This window comes from Macrotis lagotis, chromosome 2 (genome assembly GCF_037893015.1).
Source record: "Macrotis lagotis isolate mMagLag1 chromosome 2, bilby.v1.9.chrom.fasta, whole genome shotgun sequence".
In the NCBI taxonomy this organism is placed as follows: Eukaryota; Metazoa; Chordata; class Mammalia; order Peramelemorphia; family Peramelidae; genus Macrotis; species Macrotis lagotis.
The window spans coordinates 266,122,699-266,137,978 of record NC_133659.1 but is presented as its reverse complement, the minus strand read 5'-3'; the positions used below and the strand labels follow the sequence as shown (position 1 = coordinate 266,137,978).

The 15,280-nt window shown below is 31.4% G+C and overlaps 1 protein-coding gene and 1 long non-coding RNA gene across 17 annotated transcripts in view; one reads left to right on the top strand and one right to left on the bottom strand.

Annotated features, from left to right (window-relative positions):
* CNOT2 (CCR4-NOT transcription complex subunit 2) overlaps positions 1 to 15,280 on the bottom strand; it is a 171,866-nt gene that overhangs the window by 35,073 nt on the left and 121,513 nt on the right. For all 16 annotated transcript variants that reach the window (XM_074226131.1, XM_074226136.1, XM_074226142.1 and 13 more), the window contains one exon: positions 8,392 to 8,458. In XM_074226131.1, coding sequence (XP_074082232.1) covers positions 8,392 to 8,458 — 67 coding nt within the window. The remainder of the gene's footprint in view (positions 1 to 8,391; positions 8,459 to 15,280) is intronic.
* Positions 3,657 to 15,280, top strand: part of LOC141514944 (uncharacterized) — a 62,436-nt gene continuing 50,812 nt past the window's right edge. Inside the window, exon 1 of the long non-coding RNA XR_012476157.1 lies at positions 3,657 to 3,696. This is a non-coding gene — a long non-coding RNA (uncharacterized LOC141514944). The remainder of the gene's footprint in view (positions 3,697 to 15,280) is intronic.

Below are 15,280 nucleotides of genomic sequence, written 5' to 3'. Positions count from 1 at the left end.
GGATGGATAATTTCAGCCTTCAGATATTTAATAATATTCCCATTAATACCAAAACTCTACAAAGGATTTGTTATTTGGAAACTTTGTTTTTATCATTTACTGAACTCTCATAGTTGATCCATCTCTCACTCAACTACAACCATAGCTCAGGTCCTATCACCTTGTTTTCTGGTACTCCCTGCCTTAAGATTCACAACTCCAAACCATACTAAACACTAAGAGAAAATAATTTTTCTTAAAGGCAAATCTGATCTTGTCATTCAATAATTAAATAAAATTCAGTGGCCATTGAGACTCATCTCTTAGATAAAAATATAAACTCCTCTTCAGCTGGTAATGCTCCACAAAACATGGAGTCCACCACCCCTCTCATTGCCCATTACTCCTCAGATAGAACACTCTGTTTTCCATCAGGCAATAATGATTCTCCACGTAAGAATTCACTCATAGAAGTAACAGCTTAAGAACCATCAACCCAAGCTATAATCATCCTGCTCTCCCCGTGGCACATAGTAGGTGATTAACAAATCCTTTCTTTGTTACTTTGTATATTTATTCTATATTGATTTACATATGAACTTGTTGCCTTCCTCCATTAGAAAATAAGCTCCTTGCAGGGAGGGACTGCTTTATTTTTAAAAGTTTTATCTCTTGTGCCTAGCACAGTCTGAATACATAAGAGACATGCAACAAATGCTTGCTGATTGACTTAGTAAACTTCACTAAGTCAAGAGGTTATAATCAGAAAGGATCATTGCAAACCTTTTAATTTCTAGTATGTTCATACCAAGTAAGAGTCCCACTGTCAAAAGTAACACATAATGTCTTAAGAGTATGATAACTAAACAAGTGAAAACAGAAGAGTTTTGCCATAGGAAAACTACAACAATAAAAATCAATTCAACAATCATTAATTATGTTACTACTCTGAACAGAACCCTCTACTAGACACAAGGTTAAAATGGAGGATACAGTCTAACTTACATATTAGGAGAGGGATGATGTTTGTCCTTCATTCAGGGAGGTAATGCCATGACAAGAATAGGATTGGGGGGGGGGGGCGCTGTGCTACAACCAGAGCCATCTGGGTCCAGTGGTCAAATAGGAATCAGGATGACTAGGAATGACCCTGGATGCAAGGCAATCAGGGTTAAGTGATTGGCCCAAGGTCACACAGCTACTGAGTGTAAAATGTCCGAGGTCAAATTTGAACTCGGGCCCACCTGACTCCAGGACCAGTGCTCTATCCACTGCACCACTGCTGCGGAGTGAAGGGATAGGGCATGATAATGTTAATGCACAAAAGTACATAATCAGAAAGATATAAAATCTGATGGCTCTTATTGACTTCTTTGAGTCCACTGCCATTACTGAATACTCTTGCCTCCTAAAAACTCTTTCCTATATGGGTTTTCATGACTGGAGCTCTTTCATGGTTATCCTCTCACTTCAAGTGCCCTGCTCTCTATGAGACCTTATCAGCAAACTATCAATTTAGCTATCATCTTGTTATAGAATCTTAAATATCTCTTGCTATGCCTCTAAGTCAGCATTGGCTGAGAGCTAAAGAAATTAGGGTTCCTCTCCCCAAATCACATAACATGGGGATTTTCAAATACAAAAATAGGGTAGAAGACCACACTGCTATGGAATACACAAAAATTTCTGCACAGTATAGGCTATAACCCATTTTACTTAGAGGTCTAAGAAAGGAATATTACAATTTTACAACTTGTGAGAAAAGGTTGAGTAGCAAGAAAGACAAAATGATTAACTAATATCTGAAAGATATGAGAATTTTACAAAGGAAAAAAAAGAGAAACAGAGGAGGATGCTGAAGTGAATAAGGAAGTAGAAATATGACAGCTCTGTGGCAATTGCCACAGGTAGCAAGAAGGAAGAAGAAGAAGAAATATAAAAGTATCTATTATAAAGGATAAGGAGGAGGATTTTGCTTACAGAAAGGAAGAGCAGGAGAAAGTGTGAAGTGGCATGCAAGGAGTGACACTTCAACAACAGCCAAGTATTTGCTATCTAAATTTAAAGTTTAGTAAAAATATTCACCTAGAAGAGAAGGTAAAGGAGCATAAAAAAAAAACCTCTCCATTCTCTAATGTATAAAACATGTTTCTTGGTTTTTCTAAGAAGGCATTCAATTAGAAAACAAATAAAACAAATTCAAAAAAGGATTTACAAAGAGACGGAAATTCTGACCTATATCACAAGGCTAAAAATTAATGGAGAAAATAAGACTGTATCATCTGATACTATGTAAAAGATATAAAGCTCTCTTTAAAGAAAAGAATATAGCTTCTCTAAGAAGGAAGCTTTTTATGTAAGAAATATTGATAAAGATCCAAAAGAACCATGAGATAAGAGAATATCTTGATGGCCAAGAGGCAATGAGATAATTACAGATGTCTGCAGATTAACTGGGACAAATATAATTAAATTTAATTATATATAATAAGCCTTACAACTTTTTACATCTTTAAAAATTCAATATGTCCTTTTTCTGCAATCACTTCTTTTATATAATTTGACATTGATTTCATAATATACTGACACATTCTTTAGTTTATCATGAAATCATATTATCATAGTGGAAAGTGAACCCTTGAAGAACAGGCCATTTTTCTAAGTCTGGCCAAGTGGTTTACAACAAAATTTAAATAAAGCAAGATCCAAGGGAATCAATGCATGTTTATCTTCATCTCTTGATTAAATTTCTAGGCATGCTACAATAGTCTATGTCCACTGGGGATTTCTGTAACTCTTGAATGATTTTGTTTTTAGTATATCAATATATTTATCAGCACTGGCACTGCCTCAAAAGATACAAGGTAGATATGGAAATCAACCAAAAATTTAAAAAATTCTCAAAGTATTTTTCTTGGTGGCTGTTTTATAATTGGATGAAGATATTCAGCTTTCATAAGATCACCTGGCCTTCTGACAAAAGTTTCAGTACAGCATAAAGAAAAAAGTTAAGCATCATCAGTTTCACAATACTGTTTTCCAATCTTCAGTATTTTAGATTTTTAAAATCTTGCCCATGACATTTTTTAATACCAAATGTAGTTTTTTTTTTTAAATATGTCTTCTCACTGTTCTTTCAACATCAAGAAAACTTTCATATTGTGAAGATCTTCTTTGACTGCTTTCATGAGATCAGTTAAGCTGTTTTGAAGGAAGTTTGTTGTGGCACTGTTTCTTTGTTTCTGAATGTATTCCATGTGACTGGTCCTTTTTTCACATGGGGCATGAATGATTCTTGAAATGTCTGACAGCCCACACCAACATTTACTTCAATATCTCTAACAGGCACTGAAGCGTGCTCTTTAAGAGCTACAACTTCTGCAGATGTTCTTGGAGTAATAGCCATTCTTTTAAAATACAGAATTAAAAACATAACAAGAGAGCAATATTTGTATGGCATAAAATCCAAACTGAATACTCAACTAACAGAGAACTAAACAAAGGTGGAGAACCAGCTCAGTTGGAGAACCAACTAGTCTGATAGTCTGAGTTAGCCTAGCATCAGCAAAAGCATGCACTCATGACCACTAATGTCACAAAGTGAAATCATGTCATAATCATTGTTCATCCCAAGTAATTTTCACATGACTGTGGCTGTTAATTTCACTATACTAACACAGAAATCTCCTATCTTCTCTGTGTATATCTACAGAACAGGTAAGGAGATAGTAAGAGAGGATCTAGCAATTCTTAAAAAGTTCTAGTCACAAAACTCAGATGAACTGCATTCCTTACCACTAAAAAAACAAACAACTAGTAAATGGAATGGTTGGTAACTGTTAATGATTTTTGAAAGATCATGGTGAAAATCAAGAAATTCAATTATATTAATTAGGGTAAATTCTTTCCAAAAGTAAAGAGATGAGTCAATAAACTGTAGGCCAGTAACCATGATTTTGATTCCTGGAAAATATAGACTATATTATTAAAATGAAGAAGGCAAATGAATATTCAGAAAAGGAAGTAATCACAAAAAGTCAACATATTCATCAAAAAACAGTTCATACCAGATATCATTATTTCCTTTCTTTTGGACAGTTTTTAGATTGGCAGATGAGAAAACTATCAAAGAAAACAGCTACCCTAAATTAGAAGAAAGCATTTGACAAAGTCTCAGAAAAAATGCAAATGTAGTTTAGAGACCTTAAATTAGATGGTTTAGAAGGGCTGCACAGTGTGTACCCAAAAGGAGTTAATTTCAGTTTATTGTTAGATTAAAGAACTTTTCCAGGGCAAGGTCTTGCAAAACTAAATGTTGCTCTTTACAGAAACACCTTTTTTTAGTATGCTTACCAAATTGACAAATAATAAACATAGGAAGGTTGCTGTTATTTTGAATGAAAGAACTAGAATCCAAAAAAAAAAAAATCAGACTTCTTTTGTTAAGCCTACATAAATGAACTAGGAACAATGGGCACAAAAAACAGAGGCAAAAGTTTGGTTTCTTGAAATGCTGAATAATAAGAACTATCAAAAAGTGGAATGGGTTGCCTCAGAAGATAATGGATTCCTGTTCACTTAGAGGTCTTCTGGTTGAACATTGTTGAATATGCTGTCGAGGGGGTTTTTATTGTCCAGTTTGAACTAGTTAGCCTCTTGGTGTCCTGTCCAACTCTGAAAGTATATGAATTTTGTAAAGAGTTACTGACCACACACCTCTGGCTATGTGACAATAACAGAACTATGCTTTCAATTAAAAATCAATAGTTCTAAGTTAAATATTAATAAATCTCTCAATAAAATGATTCAAACCATAACTGAACACTTCATTTAAATAATGCAATAACATTTTGATAAAAATGAAATATTTATAAATAAAATACTATGTTTTATTACTACTTAATGAACGCTTTGAAAAGCCTAACATCTGTCTGTCCCTTTTCATCACTGTTGCTGTCATCATTCCACGAGCATATCATATTAGACTCTTTCCCCTTAGAGAGATATATTACAATTTCCAAGTTTTATATTCATTCCATTGCCTTTTATTCTTTTAAATATGAATTTAATGTGAAGCTCCATAATTAAAATCTCCCCTTCAGGATCTATAAAAGCTTCACACGGATAAAAGTGACATGGACAATGCTCAAGCTCTTCTGCATAATGGACAATTCCAAAATAACATTTTGTTTATGGTTTCCACGAATATAGTTTCTTCAAAATTGTATGATGTATGCTACTTTGTTCTATTTATTTATGTATGGCCAACTCGTTCAATCAATTAAGAAGATGATATGAGAATTAGAGTTTACATTCTTCATTAAGGACAAAAGCAAAAAATTTCATTTAGTTTTTAGTTTTCTTTCTTTTTATCTATGAATGTATCTTTTATAGCAGTGATGAAATGATGTTATTGATTTTTCTAGCTTACTTCCTCCTGCTATCATTACCTTTAGAGCCAAAGCTTTCAGATGCTCTTCTAGTTTTTGGGTTTTGGGGTTTTTTTTTTTTTTTTGGTTTACCTAATTTGTATTTTGACAAGAACTAGAACTACAAGGTCTTCTCATTTAAACAATCCTTTTCTTTTATTATATAATATTACATATTATATAAAGAGCAACTTTCAACTAGACCTCATAAAAAGTCAACATGAATTCATCAGAAAAATCCATATCAGACATCATTATTTCCTTTCTTTTGGACAGTTTTTAAATTGGCAGATGAGAAAACTATCAAAGGGATAAGTAAGGGGTAAGTAAGAGAAGATGATGACATTTCCAGAGGCAAAGGTTCTGGAAAGAGTATAGGTTTTTCAGCTAGAGAATAAGAATCACTTCCATAAAACAGAGACAAAGGATCTTAGCAAAGTTGAAAAACAAAGAGGCAAGGCAAACCAAAACAAAAATAAAATGAGATGTAGCATGGAAGAAGAGGCTTGTGTTTCAATCTCATCTCTAGCTGTTCACTAACTGCATAATTATGTATAACAACCTGTTGTTGGAGTTTTCTCAATTACAAAATAGGAATAAAATGACTTGCACAACCTAATTCAGAGGGTACTGTAAGGAAAGAATCCTGAAAACTTTAAAGCATTATATAATTATATTGCTGATAAAATGCATTAACCACTAATGACATATATTAGGCTGGGGAATAAGATTCAACATGAGAACTGCTATCTAGCTAGATAATATGACTATTTCTATGAGGAAAAGAGTGACAGAAGCTATTATTTTAAAAGGAGAAAGAAAAAGGTTGTTCTGGTGTTTTTTAACTTGAGCTTTTCTAGAATGGTCGTTTTCTATTAAAAATATCCAAAATGCATCAATGAATAACAGCATCAGTTTTTCAAAATTATACTTCATGGATAACACCTTAATTATCTATCTATCTATCTATCTATCTATCTATCTATCTATCTATCTATCTATCTATCTTATAACCTGATGGAGAATCACTGAGTTTTCAAGGTTTTCTCTCTTTTTAAATTTTCTTTTTGTTGTGAACAACAAACTGAAATATTTCAATATGCAATGAACAAGAGAAAGGTTTGTAATAAGAACTATTTACATATAATTTATGTTTTAAAACATATGTGTATAATTTAACACTGTCACAAAATTCCTCTATATTTTTCCCTTTGAAATACCTTTTCTTTTGTGCATTTAAATGTCTTAATTATGTTTTTAAAAAATGTTTAGCACTACACTCTAAGCCTGCTCCTCCCAATAGTCAAGCAAGACAAATCAAATTGGTCATGTCTCAGAATGCATGTCTGTTTCTGTAATTCTAATTCATCACCTCTCTGCCAAGAGAAGGGGGACATGTTTCATTATTAGTCTTTTGAAACCATCAATGGTCACCGTTAAACAGATTATTTGCTGTCTGACAATTTGTATAAGTGTTAAACTGGTTCAATGTAAAAGAAAATCCAACTTAATAATTTAATTTCAAATACAAACTGTTTTCTTCCAATGATTATGAATTTAATGCCAAGTTTAGAATCTGTATATATGAGTACAATAAATGGACAAAAAAGAAAATAAAGAGTGATAAAGATTGTGAAGATATTTTGTATTTTATCTTCAAATTATTAACAATACAGGAAAAAACTCAACAACTTATTAAAATTACTTCTCAATTTTACCATCTTATTCATAAGATTCTAAAACCTATGTTGTGGAAGCAATAGCCGAGCATCCCCTTTGCAATGCCTGTTCCTATTTGAATGGACACCTACAAAGTAAGTCTTATCTGGAACATGAGGCAGAAAAGATACTTTAGCAATTATTCAACTAGTAAAACTATTTGAATGTGGAACACATTCAATTATAATTTTGATTTTTTTATTATTCAATCAAAATGAAATTGCTGAATGAATAAACAATCAGCAAATTCTGACCACTGTATATGATGTCATAGTTACTAGAAAGATATAAAGATGCAATGGAAAAACTGGAAGAAATTATTTAAAATTACCTTTTAACTCATATTCACTTTAAAAGGTAAAATGGAATATATATCACACTAAAACAGCTTTTATCCCCCTGATATAATAATGATATCTTTTAAAATTTTAAATAAAATTTGTTAAAGTTGTTACTTGATCTACTTTTAAATCTATAATTCTATCATCAGATAATATCAACCATTCCATAAACTGATGATACTTATTAAGTTATTTCAGGTACAACATGGAAATTAAAAATTATAATCTCATAATCTTAAATTCATGTGTTCTATTAAACTCTCTAAATGGCAATGATTGTGAGAAAGCCAAGTTTGAATAAGTATAAAACGTTTTTAAACAAAACTTTTCATTGTGGAAAGACAACTGATATCAGCCAGAACTCCTAGATTCTAATCCTGAGTATAGACATGAACAAGTCAAATATCTTTTTGGGTCTCAATTTTCCCATCTATAAAATAAATGATGTGAACTATAATGTCCCTTCCATCTCTGCTAGTATTATAAAGATAGAATAATATTATGGCAACTAATACAGAGTTGTCCTAAAGAAAAGTGCTATTTTAATCTAGCTGAAGTTGTAGTAAAGTGTGCTAAAATATGACATATTAGTCTTATAAGTAAGATATTATTTTTAGAATGAAATTGTATTCTCTCAAAATACTTGAACCCTGTAAGTTAACTTAAGGAACGTTCTGGCAAACTTCCTTATATTAATTTTCTCAGTAAAGATTTTTTTTTTTCAAAGCTATTCCAAATGGTAAAATTCAATCTGGTTCATGTGCAAATTTTAACACATTCCAAATAGCAAATTATGAATTAATTTGGTTTGATTATAAGAATACATAAGAAAAAAGACTGAAAATGCCTCTTTTGAAATTTCCCATTAATGCAATAGTTTTCTTTCTTAAAAAGGGAACCCCAAAATAAATGCAAATTCTTACTTTGTTGCCCGTATAAACTTGCCCCAAACTGAGACAGCTGACCTGATGTTGATGGTGATGCCAGCATCTAGAAACAAATTAATTACATTAGAGTATAAAGAGCTACACAAAGCACTCAATGAACTTAGATTTTAGTAATGTTATATATATTTTGTATGCTACTATAACTGTAATTCATTCTTATAGTTTTCAAAATATGAAGAACATAAAATACAGGTATAAAATATAAACAATTAAAATTTTATTAAATTGAACATTTCTTAGATACATAGCAAGTAAATTCAAACTGCAAAAGTGAAATTAATTTTTTATAAATATGGAATTTTATAAGTTTTTCTAAACTGTTACATCATTCAGAATACACATTTTTACACCTATATCCTCACGAAGCTATAAATCCAATTAATAAGTTCTTTCAAGAAATATAGACTTATAACATCCATGACATTAAAATAGATTACAAATCCACTGAAAAAATAGGAACTAATCATTGGTTCAGAAAAAATTCAATGAAAAAATACCTAACTGGACTGTTTTATACCATTAGAAGTTCACTTTATCATCATTTAGTAATAACAGAAATGTTTCCTTCATATTACTCAATGACTACTTTCCTTTTTATTGTTTACAAAAATATTTCAAATACAAATTTCAAAATGGTTATGTTATTCTTATTAGGAGGGAAGTAGTCATATTATTAAGAATGAATAATTATATGAATGGAAATTTGGGTTCTTGTAAAAAACCTCAGACCCAAACTATTAAAAGAGCTAAATACTTTAAACCACTAGATTATTCATTGCTTTTCAAGAGAGATATTTCTCTGAAGAAAAATTATTCTATACAAAATTAATCAAAGATCAAAGTCAACACAGTAACATGCATGAGAATTTCATCCAAAATCCAGAATTTTGTGAAAAGATTGGAAAAAATTTGACATTAAAAAATTATTTGAAATCTAATGACCAAGAATTTTAAAATAGAAAAGTCCCAATTTCAAAGAACTATAAAAAAGTTAACAGAATAGTTCAATTTAATTTAATAGTTCAATTCAATTTAAGTCAATTAAACAAACTATAAAGCTATACTATTAAGTTTAATCTTTGTGTAAAGTATGATGTGCTAAAAGCTGGTTCTTTGCTGTATACTTACATTAAGCTGGATTTTAAAAAAACATAAAGCATTAACGAGGGGGATGTAGGTCTGGGGACTTGGTCCAAATATATTAAGGACAAACACTGAAATGATTATAAAATGAATGAAAGCCTGACCAAGAGCCCAGATCCTTTTATAAATATAGGCAAAGAATAAAACGAGATGACCACAAGTATTTGTTCTTTGAGATGAATTGAAGTTATTAGACAGGAAAACCACTGTGTTGTTTTCATTCAATAATGAACTCTGGGCAGAAGTGTGTGATTTTAAGGTCTCAGAAAAAAAAGGAAAAACAATATTTGCTATATTTAAAACATATTCCATGATAACTATAAAGTCAATGATAACTTCACAGTTTCATGACTGGGTATCTTATGTACAGAAGAATTGTTATATCCAACTGAAATTTTGAGAATGTAATTTTCTAATAGGACATAATAAAATTGCAATTAAACATTTTCTCCTTGCATAATCAAGGCCCTGCACAATGACTTTATCATGCCTTTCCAATTTTATCTGTCACTACTCTCCTACAAAGTCATTATTTAAGCTAAAGTATAAACTACTAATTTATAGTACTTAGGCTCCCCCTCTTTTTTTTTTTTTGCTCAGGAAATTTGTTTCACCTCAAAAGTCCTAGAAGTATCTTCATTTCTACCCACAATTAAATTGTCACCTTTTCTAAAAACTTATATCCCAGATGAACAATCAGAAATTTGGTCTTCCTCCTCTAATCTGCTCTGTTTCTAACCTGGGTTTGCTCCTACTTGGGTAGTCCACCCCCCTACAAGAATCTCACCAAATTTACGCCAACTTAGTATGGAGACTCAATGAGTTTTAGTCCTGATGCAGCTCAAATATCAGAGCTCAAATTATCCATCAACTTCTGTCTTCACAATGACAAGATCAAGCAGAAATCACCATTTTAATGAAGGATCTTAAAAATATATAATTGCATTACATGCTAGATTATGGTTATCTATCTAATGTACATTTCATGTCAAATTTTTGCATATCAAAATTTTTTAATGCTTGAAAAATTACAAATGAGGTTAGTTAAAAGAACAAAGATGTTTTCAAAGAAGTAACAAATTCCAAAGAGGGTTTGTTAATGCTAAAGGATGAAATCTGCAAATCGGAGGTGACCTGTCTACATATTGCCCATCTTTCTCATTTCCCTTAGGAATGAAATGTTCAAAGTTAGCATTCCCAAACTCCAATGAATATTTTCTAATTATTGGACAGGGAGCAGCTCTAATACTTTATAGCTACATGTTCCCAAATATAAGAAACATTACTTAAAGATAATGTTTTTAACCCTGACAAATCTTCAGTAAACAACTAAACTAGAGCAGGGAGACTACAGTTAAATGTAAAGCAAAGTTCCTGTCTATAATAATTATAAACTGAAATGGGAACAAAACTACTGCATGGACAGAATTGTATTTTTGTGCAATAAATTTAAAAATAATATGTTTGCCTAAGTAATCTCTTGTGATAATAATTTTCACGTAAATTCTATATCAATTCCATTACTAAAACAAATTCTAAATTATAAATAAAAATGGTCTAAAAACAATAATAAAAAATCATAGAAAATGATACAAGCAAATAAGAAACATACTAGATGTAAAGGGAAAAAGATTAATGTAAGGGTTTGATATTTTATGAATAAGATTAAGAATTATATTAATAATATTCAAGTTATAATAGTTACAACTATTAAGAATGTAAAGAAGTGAGTTTTCTCATCAAAATACTACTTTTTACTGCAGAGCTACATACATAGGAGAATTTTGAAGGAAAGCACTAAAATATTGGTTATCAAAAAATTTCCTATGGCAAATGATCATGCTTCTCAGTTGCCTTGATTCAATGAATGAGTGCAACTGAAGAGATAGGGTTATTGGCAAAGAAGATCCAGTAGTGAGGAGTACAATGCAAATTTTAAACACCTGGCTCTAACTTTATTTCATATTACTCTTAAAATACTCAAGTTTTGAGCATAGTAATTTGTTCCTAATTTCTGCCTTCATATGATCCCTATTTCCCTTTATTGACTCACACTAACATCCATGCCTATAACATATAACTCTGTATCCACATCTATTAAAATGTAACCTCTTCTTTGAGGCCCAACTTTGATGCTACCATCTTCATGAAGTTTTCATCTGAAAGTCATGTCTCCCTCTTTCACATTTTCACATCATTGACTAATTCTCCTCTGACCTATCCATATAACTTGGGTCATAGTTATTTGTATAAATATCTTTGTATGCCTCACTCAAAACAGAAAGTAGATACTAAAAGACAGCATTTGTATCTTATTTTTATGTTTGCTAATGCTGGCACTCAGTATCATAATCTCACAAATGCTGGGCCCTTTAAAGGCAGCACACAGTAGTAGATAGCACTGGTAATGAAATAAGGAAGACCCAGGTTCAAATGCCTCAAACATCTTAGATATGTTAAGCTAGACAAGTAATTTAATCTCTCTGGATCCTCAACTCTTCATCTATAAAATAACAGGTAACTGTTAGGTGCTAACTGTATAAAATGAGATTCAACTTTGACAGTCTCTAAAGTCTCTTTGCACCATGTATCTATGATCCTTATGTTTGCTAAATTGAAATTCATTGAAAAAAAAGTTCTCAATTTAATTCAATATATGCAGTAACCAGTAGCCTCTTATAATAAGCAAGCCCTGTAGATTGGTAACTTTGAACTCAAGGGCCTTTGCAGTTACCCCCTACCATTTTAATTTTAATAGATAACAAACTTGAGACCAGAAAGGTTGAAAGGTGACAGTACACAACTACACAGAAATGAGTCACTTATAGAACCTAATTTCTAACTGCAAATTCTAGTAACTATTACACTCTTATTGAGAGTCTTTTTTAAGTTTGCTTTAGGATGGTTAGGGAAGGGAGGTGAGGGAATGACTCTCTAATGGGAGTTTGGTATTCACAAATTATTACATTTGAAAATCCTCTAGTGCTTACCCAAAGTGCCTGGCAAAGAAAAAATATGTGCGCAAGATTAAGATATTTCTCAAATTTTAGAAATATAATGATGAAATTCATTGTACTCAAAAATTATGAAAAAATATAATGAAAAATTTTAAATATTATGTATATTATAATTAAAGAATTAATATTCTCCAAAGTAGTAAGGAAATTCTGCAAAGGAAAAGATTCTTGGTCTGTGAATACAGGCTTCAAGAGTGGTCAATGATCAATGTACGTTTCACCTACTCTAATAACTTTTCATTACTAATCTGATAGAGACAAAGTGTTATTAGAAATTATTTCACAAATAATTCCAAAATAATGTTTTTTGAGCCTAACATTTTGAATGAGCTGATTAGATGCAAAGAAACTATTTAAGTTATTCTTTCAGTAGTTGTAACTTCAGAAGTTTCATCACTGACTAACAATATACTGGGTATACAGGACATTACAATATAATGAGCATAAAAAGTGAAGTCAAATCTCCTAGGTTCAAATCCAAGCTCTGCCACTTCCAAGAAAGGGCAGTACCTGGTTAGACAACTTTACTTCCCTAAGCTACAAATACCTTCATAGGCTCTTTCGGAAAACCATTTAGTGCAAAAATCACTCATTTTACAAACTAGGAAACTTAAAACCTCAATAGGGCAAGTGACATTTCCAAGGTCACACAGGTAGGTAATAATGACAGAGTCAGAACTGGAACCCACTTTTACCTCCAAACAAATGTGTGCTCTTTCCACTGTACCATAGTGCTTCTCATAGCAAAAACAATAAAACAGTTTCAAAAGTTTGAGAACTGTCAACTCAAAATCTTTCATACTTGAAATGCATGTATAGACTATTAAGTCAATAAAGTCGATAATAAAAATGGCATTTAAATGCAAAAAGACTCTTACATAGTCCAGAGAAGTGCCTAGTTAACCATATTACTACTTTTTGGTCATTAATTTAGCCTAATAATTAGTGAGATTAAAAAAAATTCTAAGATTAATCCAGACTAGCTTAAAGATTTAATCAATAGATTACAAAACTTTCTTAACTAATTTGATAAAGTCAGTTTAAAAATGTAAAATTTTTAGCAAACTTTTTCCCTAGAAAAAATTGCATATGCTTATTAAATTATTTTCAAATTTTAGCCAAGATTTAACAATATTCTCATCTTTGTGCTGAATAAGAATATTATTTCTCTTGAAAATGATCTGATTAGGGGCGGCTAGGTGGCACAGTAGATAAAGCACTGGCCCTGGAGTCAGGAGTAACTGGGTTCAAATCCGGTCTCAGACACTTAATAATTACCTAGCTGTGTGGCCTTGGGCAAGCCACTTAACCCCATTTGCCTTGCAAAAGCCTAAAAAAAAAAAAAAAAAAAGATCTGATTGAACATATTTGTACACACACCACGCGCACACATACACACACACACACAATTTATGATCACATCAGATATATTAAATATATTAACTTTTTTACATATACTTCTATTAATAATTCTTTATTTCAGGTTTTGTTCCTGTTTGCAAAAAAAATAAATAAATAAAGTAGGTCAAAGTGACCTATTAGCATTAAACCTCATTTATTTATTTTGAAATTTTCTGTCAAAAATACTCTAGAAAAACTTTCATATATGCAAATACTTTCTAAAAGATGCATGCTTATATCTATGTGAATAGTAACACAATTTCTTAGTTCTTGTATCATATGGTCGCTTCTCTATCAACTGCTAGCTGACTAACAATAGTCAGTAACTATAATGATCAATAACCCAGAGGAAAAGTATAAGAACAGAAAAGTGTGCCAGCCTAAATTACTTAAAAATGCTTAAGCATTTTTGTATTATATAAGATATAATAGACAAAAACTAAAACAGGCCCCCTGATCTCTCTCTCTCTCTCTCTCTCTCTCTCTCTCTCTCTCTCTCTCTCTCTCTCTCTCTATATATATATATATATATATATATATATATATGAAAGCTTATTTCTAAAAGGCTGAATAGGACAGCAATAATGAAGTCAGTATGCCCTGAGATCAGGGTGAATATTCAACAGGGATAAGGGATAAAAATTCATAAATATAAAATAAAGAAGTAGCCTATTTGGGGAATATGATACAGAATATGTAAATGCTTTGAAAATCAATAAGAATTATGTGACTATGTATTGTTTGTGGAGAGGGAAAGGGAGATAAAATCACCAACAACTGTATTTCAAATCAAATTCTCACCATCAAGGATGACCTGGTACCTGGGGTTCCCTGGGGGGAACAACCACTTCATGTAAGAGTTTGTGATTTAAAAAAAAAAAGTAAAATTGAGAATAGTCTTGCAAGGACTCCAGATTTTGGGAGTAGAGAGAGGAAGAGGGGTAGAGATCTCAAAAGGGTAAATGAAAGAATTGGTAGAGCAGAAAAATAGAGCACAGAAGTCAATGGTATTGAAGGAGCTTCAGCAGACAGCTCCATTAATAATACACTAACTATTAATTCAACTGTTATTTGCCCAACCACTCTAAAAAGCAATTTGGAATGCAACTTTAAAAAGTAACAATGGCCATAATCTTTGAATCAACTATCAAACAATTTTTTTTTTGCCAAAGATGTCAATTATAAGAAAAAGGACCCAAATACTGAGAGCAAAACTTTCTGGATTAACAAACAAAAGGAAACTGAGTAGTTAGCCATCAATTTAGGAATAGGTAAATTATGGTATATAAATATAATTTAATAAT